Genomic DNA, 9,888 nt, shown 5'->3' with positions numbered 1-9,888 from the left:
TGCTTTCTGGTGGGAGGCAGGGGCCCTCCCCACCACTGCTTGGCAGCCTGCTTTTCCTCCTGGATAATCCCTCACAATACACCTGCTTCGTCTCATCCCGTTCCATGTTTACTGGAACACTGGGAGCTCTGGGGATGTTTTCCATCTTCCTTCCATCAGGGTAGGAAGCCCTGATTTATCAGGACCAGGATCTGAGGTTGGAAACAGAGAGCGTTTTGGAAACTGATTTTAAGGTAGTTTCTAACACAGTGGTCCTCAGCCTTGCCGGTGCATTGGAATCACCTGAAGAGTTTCAAAAAAAATTCTCCTTTGGGTTCCATCCACAGCATTTCTAGTTTAGTTGGTCTGAGGTATACCCTGGGCACGTGGAGTTTTAGAAGCTACCAGGAGATCCAATGTGCAGCTGAGGTTGAGAACCACTGTGTCTAGAGGAGGGTTTCTCAACCTCAGCACTACTGACATCCAGCACTGGATAATTCTTTGTTGTGGGAGACTGTCCTGTGCATTGTAGGATGTTTACCAGCATCCCTAGCCTTCATCTACTAGATACTGGTAGCACCCTCCCTGGCTGTGACACCAAAAATGTCTCCAGACTTTGCCAGATGTCATTAGGTGGGAGGAGGGTGCAAAATCACTGCTGTTGAGAACCGTTGGTCTAGAGCCATTGTTACTAGCTTGAGCTGTCAGAGAAGTCTCTCAAAAAGAAGGAAAGGCTGGCTTCTATTACACTTCCTCTAACAGGAAAATATATAAGGATGCCATGGGATCTGGTAGAAAACCCTCCTGTTGTTGGAGGAAACCTAATCAGGGGGACTTTTTCTTCAAATTCTATATTTCTAAGCAAAGAGAAGGTATATTTCTTGAGGAGCATGGCAGAGGAAGGTATCTATGGGAAAAGGGAATTAAGGAAATGATACAGATCTTTATAGCAGATCTGAAGCACAACAGAAGGAAACTAAATCTTTTTTAATTAGGGTGAACGGCCTGGCCTGGGTGAAATATTGTCTCCTGCTGATGAGTTGCTGCCAGCGTGGGGAGATAAAGTACACGGGCTTCGATGCTAAATGGATGTAAACCCAGAACGCTGACTTAGCTCTAGGAAGACTTTGCCACCAAACTGATGATAGAGTGAACTGAAGTGGGCGAGAGTCTAGGTATGTGTGTGGACTAGGGTTAGAATGAGCTCATTATAGGAAGGCTGGAGTCTGGGAATAAAATATTTTAGTGGTTGTTTTGTTTGGGGTTATTCGAGGCAAGAGCCAAGGAAGCACCATGGGAGAGTGGGGAAGTGAGGAGGAAGGAAGCTGACAATGGGGCCGTGATCAGTACTTGCCACCAGCGGCAGTGGAGCTCAATCCCTCTGCAAGTTGCAGGGAGCCAGGGCCAAATGCAAGCCTCAGAGGTTTAGGGCAAGAGAGCTGGAGTGTTTATCCACTAATTCCCATTTGTCATTGTTTGAGGGCTGTTCAATCCTCAGCACTTTTGCAGGTTCTGGTTTGGGCCTCAGGCAGAGTTCCTGTGTGGTGCTGGCAATTGGAAGGGCCGGTCAGCCCTGGATGGTGGTGCCGATGGAATATAGGTGGGCCCCTGGCAACTTCTGCTACAGTGGTCAATTTTAAAATTTATTAAAAGGTATTAACTGCTTCACTAGTTAACAATGTTTAATTTTTAAGAAAGACTTCTTTATATTAAGGAACATTGGGAAGGCACACCAACTTTTGTCACCTTCAAAGACAACTTCACATTGTTTGAGACTATGAAGTACCACTGCCAGAAACCCAGCAGTAGTCCCAGCCCTGTCCTCTACTCCTCTTTCCCTCATCCCTTACATCCATCCACTAACAGGTTCCTTCAGGTCTACTCTAAAACATTCAGGAACGTGTCCACTCTGTCTCTGCTGCCACCTCATCAGTCCAAGACAATGTTGTCTTTCGCCTGGACTATTGCAATGGCTGGCTCCTAGCTCCCCATATCTACCCTTCTTTCAGTTCCTTGAACCACAAGGCTTTTCCTCCTCCCCACCCCACCCTGGCCCAACCCTACTCTTCCAATGACTTGCTCCTTCCTATTCTTTAGGTCTGGCTAAATGTCACTTCTTCATTGAAGACCTTCTCTAAGGAAAGATCTCCCCAGCCCACCTGTTATTCCCATCTCAGTTTCTGTTTGTTTTCTTGGCATGTTTCACAGTTTGTAATTACTTTGCTTGTTATTTCATCTGCCTCCCTCACTAGAATGTAACCTCTGTAAGGGCAGGGACCACATCTATCTTCTTGACCACCCATATCCCTTGTAGGGTTGCCAGATTTAGCAAATAAAAATACAGGCTTCCCAATTAAATTTTTTATGAATAATTTTTTAGTATAAGTATGTCCAAATATTGTATAGGACATACTTATACTAAAAATTATTCACTTTATCTGAAATTCAAATTTAACTAGGAAGCTTGTATTTTATCTGGCAACTCTAGTTGCTCGGCCCTGACACATAGCTGACTCTCACTACATATTGTTACATAAAAACTTGGTAGCAGCATATCAAAATTGCTACCACGCAAAAAGTGGGGGAAATGTGCTAAAACTATAGACCCAATAAATATCAATTCCCATTCCTTTCTGTTCTGATTTGCCTGTCTTCTCACTCCAGGAGAATCAACTCACCAAAGTCTGGTGTAGCCTCGTACTCTGGGAGGGAGGTCAACCTTAGGAAGGGAGCTGTCAGGAGCAGCTTTCCTACACAGCACCGCCTCGGTTTTGTTGTGGCTCTGTGCTCAGACCTTTATCTTCTTCGGCCCTGATCTTCCCAGATTGTGAGCTCGCTAAGGGGAGAGACGACTTCTTCCTTTTCAATCATTCATCCCCAGTGTCTTGCTCTGGAGCTGGCACATAGTAAGGACTCAGGGCATGGTAACCGAATGAACTGACAAATGAGTGAATAGTAAGGTGACTAACTGTCCTGGTTTGACTAGGACTGAGGGGTTTCCTGGGATATGGGGCTTTTAGTGCAAAAATCTCGACAGTTGGTTACTCTCAGTGAATGATGCTAACTCCTGGTGGCTGGGCTTCTTGTCCATTATCACCATATTTGCTGTTACATGACTACCAAGATTAGACAACTTACTGGCCTGGCTGCCCATCTGTTTTAGGATGACACTGGATGTCTGGAGATCTGCTGACTGTGCCCCCCTCTCCCAGCCCCCATCCCATGCTTCCCTATACCTGGATTGACTCCTGGGACCTTAGCCTTGGCTTCAGCCTCAGCTCGTGGTCCTTATGTTGACCTTTCCTTCCTTGTGGTTTGGTCTTGTGGTCTGTGATAGGCATCCTGAACTTGTGCTCCTAGAATAAAGGCACTCAGACTAAATACATGTGAAGGGATCCTGGTCTCAGTCCAATCTCATGGACCCCCAGTCGTGGCTGATACAGGTCTGCCTCAGCAAGACCTGATTATGACCAACTGCCACTTCCACAGAACACCAGCAAGTTTTTATTAAGTAATTAAGCTGACTGTGAAAAAGTGAGTTCTCATTTTAACCAATCCCCTCCCCTAATATTGCTAGAGAGTGTGAGATTCTAAAGGAATCCACACAAATCCCATTCTCAATTAAGGTAGCAATGCTCCAGTCTCAAATACGTCCTGCTGGATTCCTGGAATTGGGGGTGAAGTGGCTCTTGAGAGGTTCCCAGCACTTGTAGTAGTTCTCGTCCAAACAGTTAGAGGTCTTGAGCCCCCACTTGGTGACGGCCATACTTAGAGATGACTCAAACATAAATGCCTGTAGGAAATAAGGATGAGGACAAGAAAGAAGTGAGGTGGATAATAAAACACCTTTGATTAGATGTCAAGAGAGAAGATGTAGGTAGGCAGAATCTTTGAGCAATAAATCACAAGTGCTAGCACAGTGAGAAGAGCAGGCTCAAGCCTTGGGTTCCGGTTCTGCCCTACCACTTATAAGCTGCTGATCCCTTGTGCAAGACCCTTAACTTCTCTGAGCCTCAAGTTTCATTCTATAAAATGCAATTGAGCATGCAAGCCTCACATTGTCCTTGTAGCACTACGGAGCTCAATTTGCTAGATCCAAGGGCAGAGGTGGGAGAGTCCTAGGAACATTCATCTTCTCAGGGACCATCACTTACCGCGGCCATGTCCTTGTGAGAGAGGTCGTACTCCCCATTTTGCAGAGGAGGAAACTAAGGCTCAGAGCTGGGAAATGATTTGTCTAAGGTGACGGTAGCAAAAAGTGGCAGAGCTGAGATTTGAGCTTTTCTTTCTCAAGAGTGATCAAGAGATGGGCTGGAAAAAGGAAAAAGAAGAAAAGAGGGAGTGAGGAGGAGGCGGAGGAGGAGGCAGGAAACGGCTGTAGCACTTTTAGAAGCCCTATCCCAGAGGATCCGAATGGTGGGTGACCGCTGTGCTCAGGAGGTTTTTGTCTACAACAGAAAGAATATGCAAGTGCTCTGTGCATCCTAGACATTCCAGCTGCACAGATTGCTGATTTTCCTACTGACAGTGGCTTTAAAAAAAAAAAAAAAGAAACAAATAAAACCTTACAATTCTATGTACTCACACTGTTGGGAATTTAAAAAATATAGGTAGACAAAAGGAAGATAAAAATTCTCTTGTGCTTTTCAACTCAGAGAACCCACGTTAATATTTGGGTGTCTAGTATACATTAACTTCCTTTTGCCTAAAACAATGGAGATGCCTGCGCCTGCCTACCTTCCCATAACAGGATTGATGTGAGGACCGGATGAGATCATATGGAAGTGCTGTACACATTATAAAGTGCTCTTCAGACATAAGGGTCATTATTATGGCCATTGTTGTTGTTGTAGTCTCTTTGCTGACTGCTTCTTAGGAGACTTGCTGTCTGACTGGAGTAACAAAATCCCCATCTCAGTTGAATTTCGAAGACAGTATTGTATAAAGTTAATTTATTCCAAACTGGAATAAGAATAAGGCGTACAGATGGGCCTGGGTCCAAATTACATAATGGGAAATAGTAAGAAAGACCCAAAGTTAGCTCTAGGTAAAGTGTTGGACCCTCTGCCATCAGGTGGTCTGGGCTCCCTGGCTACCCAGGGCTCCCATCCCTCTAACCCCCTACATAGGAGAGCTCTTTCTTGCTAGTGCTGCAGGCCCTAGACATTTCCCAAAGCCTTGCTCCTCATAGAAACAGCCCTGTCCTGTGCCTCAGTGCTGCAGAACACTGCTCCCTGGTAACACTGACCATCCAAAGCCAAGCTGGGCACCCAAGGTTGCTGAGTGCCAACTCTGGGGTAGCCTGTGCACCTGCAGGAAGCTTTGGAGGCAAGAGCTTAACTGAGATTATCAAATGACATCTCATAGAGACATAGGGGTTCTACAGAAACTCTGCAGAAGCCCTTGCAAGGGGAAACAGGGCCGAGGTCAAGCAGACTCTGCACCCTCCCCCTGTAGATCAGCTCCATCACCTCTGCTCCTGGAGTCAGGACTGAAAGCAAATTGCATTGGCCAGAGACAGATAAAGCTCCCCGCTTAGGTAGTTTGCAAGCTGGGCATGGAGGCAGGCAGGTCTGTGCTATTGATTTTAAAGTCAGGTAGCCTTGAAGGCACTTGTTTAAAAATGTAAGGCAAATTTGCATATGATTTGGCATAAAATTACTCCTTGTGGTCCATAAACTCTACCTCCAAGAATGCAAAGATAAAATAAAATTAAGTACCGCAGCCAACTGCAATTGTGTTCAGCCTCAGCGTTCACAGCCTGACACAGGGGGAATACCAAACAGGTTTTCAATCCCATCAGTTTCATCCCATGCCAAAGGAGAGCAAAAGAAAATGAGAAAAGGGCTGAGAACTGCTGCTCACAAGCCCTGACGATAGTGAGGCAAAGGCTTCTTGACTTTCCTTGGCTTGAGAAACTGGCTGAAGGTGACACCCTGCGTCGCCTGCTACTGTGGCCCAGAGGATTATTTCCTAAAGCAGGAAGTGACTCTGAGACAGAGCATGTATATACAGGGCTGCATACAGATAAGGGAAGACCCTCCCACATGGTATTAATAATATCCCCTTACATGTGCTGGACAGTCTGTTAGGTTAAATCACAGCCACTACTGGGTTGGATACCATACCTGTTCTACGGATGGAGAAAATGAAGCACAGAGAAGTTAAGTGACTTGCTCAAGGTCACACAGGAACAAAGAGCTGGGATTTGAACTCAGATTTGTCTCCAAACCCAAAGCTCTTTCTACTCTACCACATCAGGAGCCTAGTGTGCACACAGTGGTATGTCCGTACACACACGGGAACATACACACACAGACTCTTCTTCTGTGACTTCAGAGAAATAAAAAATAGCCACTCCTCCCAACAAGGTTGAGGAGCCCAGAGGCCACCAGAGCGTGGCATTTAACTTGCTTACCATGGTGCCATCAGCAACCCTCTCCGGTGCCAGCTTGGCTCTGCTGGCCTTCTCAAAGCAGTCAGCATCAGGCCCGTGGGGGGTCATTGAGCTGTGCAGGCTGCCTCCCCCTGGCAGGAACCCACCTTCCTTTGCCTCGTAGTGACCTTTGATGAGTCCCATGAATTCACTCATGCAGTTCCCTGGGAAGATTGAAACAGTATTATTTTTATTATCCAGGGCAAGACCTAGAAAACACCAAGACCTCTCAAGCATTATTTCCACAGAATGCCAAGAAGACAGGAAAATCTGATAAATTTTATAGGATTAATAAAGAACACAGATAGATAGGAAAACATCCACGAAACATTCATTAGTGTGGAATCCTTGGTAGGCAAAGCTCTACTCTATGGCCACGTGGATGATCAGAGGTCTTAAACTCCACTGCCTGAAGGAAATTATGCTAGATCTAAAGAAAATCAGGGCCTAGACAAGAATTTTAATAATAATTAAAATGCAAATCATAATAAACAGCTCATATACTCCATCATCTAGGCTTACAAGCCCCATATCAAAACTATTTTTTTCCAGATCTGAATCTCTTCCCAAATTGTACCACAGTTGTACATGGCATCACCATATTTCTGGTTCCCAATCTAGAAAACTGAAGTGGGGTGTGTGTGTGTGGATGGAAGGGTAATGGAATGGAAAGAACCCTGGACTTGGAGTCGATTATCAGATGACAATTTGTGTGAAAGGATCTTAGTATCTGTAAAAACCAGTCCATAAATGCCATATATGCTAACAAATATTATCTTCTATATCTGAATCCGATATCTTTTTCTAAAACCTCTCTTAGATTCATTCTTTTCTTTCTTCTTCCATTGACATTCTTTCTATAGAATCCTAAACTCTTAAAATTGAAAGGGATCCCTACTTCTACTCAATATAGACGAAATTTCTATATCATTCCTGACATATTGCCTCCTGGGCTCTGCCTGCATGCCTCCTGTGAACGGAAGCTCTCTACTCAACAAAGAAACCTATCATATTATTGAAGAGCTCTGGGTGTTAGAAAGTTCTCTCATGTTAAATAGAAATTTGCTTTCATATAAGTTAAATACATTGGTCCTAGTTGTGGTTTCTGGAATAAACAAAATTTGACAAGAATCACCATGTTCCCATTCTTTCAATCTTATGTTTCTATTGCAAGAAAGCTCTTTATCAGAATAGCAACACATTTAGAGCAAGAATTAAAGAAATATAACACCTGAGTAAATTTAACTGTCTTTCAGTGCATCTACCCATCTATCCATCCATCCATTCACCTGTCCATTCCCCACCCCATCCATCTGCCTATCCATTCATCCAACATATCTAATTGGACATTGTGCTAAATACTCTGATAAAGATGAGTACGAAATAGCCTGTCTAAAGTCATTCCTAGTCTGTCCCATGAGAGTGCTGAGTGAGCAAACCATGGACAGAGGAGAGATATGGCATTGGGAACCCTTGCAAAGACAAACATTTGACATGATAAATGCCCCTCCCCTCTTCCTTGCATACAAAGTATAACCAAGTGCCGAAATACTTCTGCAATTAACTAAGTAGCCATCCCTATCCTGCCCAGAAAACAAAATGCTGTTGCAGGCTCCTACAAAAAAGGTAAGACCCAGATCATAGCTCTACTTGCTTCTTCATAAAACAGAAATAGAGGAAAAGAAATCACTGTAAGCATCAAGTGTCTATATTTTAAAAGCAGTTCTCATGACTGAAATATACTGTCACGTTCCTCAATCTAGTATGTGTCCTCAGGGTCACCTTCATGGTTTAATTTTAAGAAGACAGCAAGACAGAATTCAGCTTTGATCTCAATATGAATTTAGGTAGCAATGAGTTTGGTGTGACATTTCTACATCATTTTCCATATTTCAAAGGACAGTGGGAGGGCAGACCTTGCCTTTCTGATTAATGCTGAATCCAGTTGACTAAGGTACATTAAGATTACTGGAGGCAATATTTCTACAGAAATAATTCTCCACTTCTCCTATAAAGTCACCTCAAAGTAGAAAGATTTTGATTATTGCTATGGCAATATTTTTAATATCTCTGGTAGAAATAATTTCCAACTTGGGGTTCTGTGGTTTTTCCAACTAAGTTAGGGCAATCATACTTTTCTGAGATCTTATCTATCCTGAGCCAAATTTACTGGGGAGTCTTTTAAAAAATTGTAAGAGGCATATCACAAGGCCATTTGTTTCAGGCAGCCTGAACTACAAACCAAAATCAATGAGTGGGTTGAGAGCTGTGTCCCAGTAGCAGACTTGTCCAAGTCAGGATGCTCTGTTGTCCCTGGCCCTGGGTGGGGAGACAAACCCAGGCCAGCGTTTCTCAACATGTGGTCTGCAGACCTCCTGCAACAGAACCCCTGACTTGCTAGTTCAAAATGCAGATTCTGAGGTTCCACCTCAAAACCAACTAGTTATACTCTCTGAGAGTGGATCTTGGGAATAAATTTTTTTTTTAAAAAAGCATTCTAAGTGATTTTGGTATCCCCTAATGTTCTGAAAGTGTGGCCCCTGGAAGAGTAGCATCAGCATCACGTGAAAATTGTTACAAATGTAAATTCTCAGGCCCCATCCTGGACCTACTGAAGCAGAAAGTCTGAGGGGGGCCCAGGAATCTGTGTTTTAAAAAGCCCTCTAAGTGATTCTGACACATACTAAGATTTGAGAACCACTGCCTCAGGCACACAGGGCAACCTCAATACAAGAGCTATGTGAAATAGTGAATTACCAAGGACTAGCATATGAGGCACAGGCTATAAACAAGAGCGAGTCTCTCTCATGACAGCAGGCCCTCTAGGGGACTAACTTCCAGGAGGAGAACAGCGAGGGCCTGTGATGGGCTTGACACTCTTCAGAAAGGACATAGTTTGTTACGACTCTATTCACAAAGTATCTGCTGTCTTTGTGGTGGTAATTGATTGTGTCCTTTTCTCCACCATAAGGGTGTCACCTGAAAAAGGCGATGCTGGAATTTGACCATGAAGAGGCCTTCTTCCATCCTGAGGGCCTTGCTTCCCTGCCCTCTGCAAATGCTTAAATTGCCCCTTCAGCACACTGTTGTGTCCTGTTGAGCCCTGGGAGCTGGTACATAGAGAGAGGGGCCTCAGATAGACAGAAGACCCTGAGGTTACCTAAGGAAAGGGGTTTGTTTTTTAGAATGTTCCAGCTGAAGTGCACCTCAGAGTCTTTCCAGAACTCCATGTACAAAAATGCAATCTCCAGGAATTGGAATTGCACACTGACCTTTAGCTTGGATTTACAGCCAGCTCCTGCACAATTAAAAATACCAACCTCATTGAGCACAGCCATGAAGTACCGTATTCATTTTTGGTGATGCATTCACTTATTAAATAAATATTTATTAGATGCATGTCATGTACTGGACACTGCGCTAGGTACATCAGTCAGTGGTCATGACTGTCTGCTCTGGCAACAGACTGCCTT

General features: G+C 44.2%; 1 protein-coding gene across 4 annotated transcripts in view; it reads right to left on the bottom strand.

Annotated features, from left to right (window-relative positions):
* Positions 1 to 3,460: 3,460 nt before the first annotated feature.
* The window catches only part of HGD (homogentisate 1,2-dioxygenase), a 44,016-nt gene continuing 37,588 nt past the window's right edge, over positions 3,461 to 9,888 (bottom strand). For 2 of the 4 annotated variants that reach the window (XR_011429242.1, XR_011429240.1), the window contains exons 13-15: positions 6,398 to 6,579; positions 4,134 to 4,290; positions 3,461 to 3,772 (exon numbers count right to left, since the gene is read on the bottom strand). Coding sequence is in view for 1 of the 4 variants with exons in the window: in XM_001502399.7 (XP_001502449.1) it covers positions 3,623 to 3,772; positions 6,398 to 6,579 (332 nt within the window). In the remaining 3 variants the exon portion in view is untranslated. The remainder of the gene's footprint in view (positions 3,773 to 4,133; positions 4,291 to 6,397; positions 6,580 to 9,888) is intronic. The other 2 variants (XR_011429241.1, XM_001502399.7) reach the window with 1 other exon arrangement.

This window comes from Equus caballus, chromosome 19, assembly GCF_041296265.1.
Source record: "Equus caballus isolate H_3958 breed thoroughbred chromosome 19, TB-T2T, whole genome shotgun sequence".
NCBI lineage: Eukaryota > Metazoa > Chordata > Mammalia > Perissodactyla > Equidae > Equus > Equus caballus.
The sequence above is the reverse complement of the archived record's forward strand: the minus strand, read 5'-3'. Positions and strand labels throughout refer to the sequence as shown.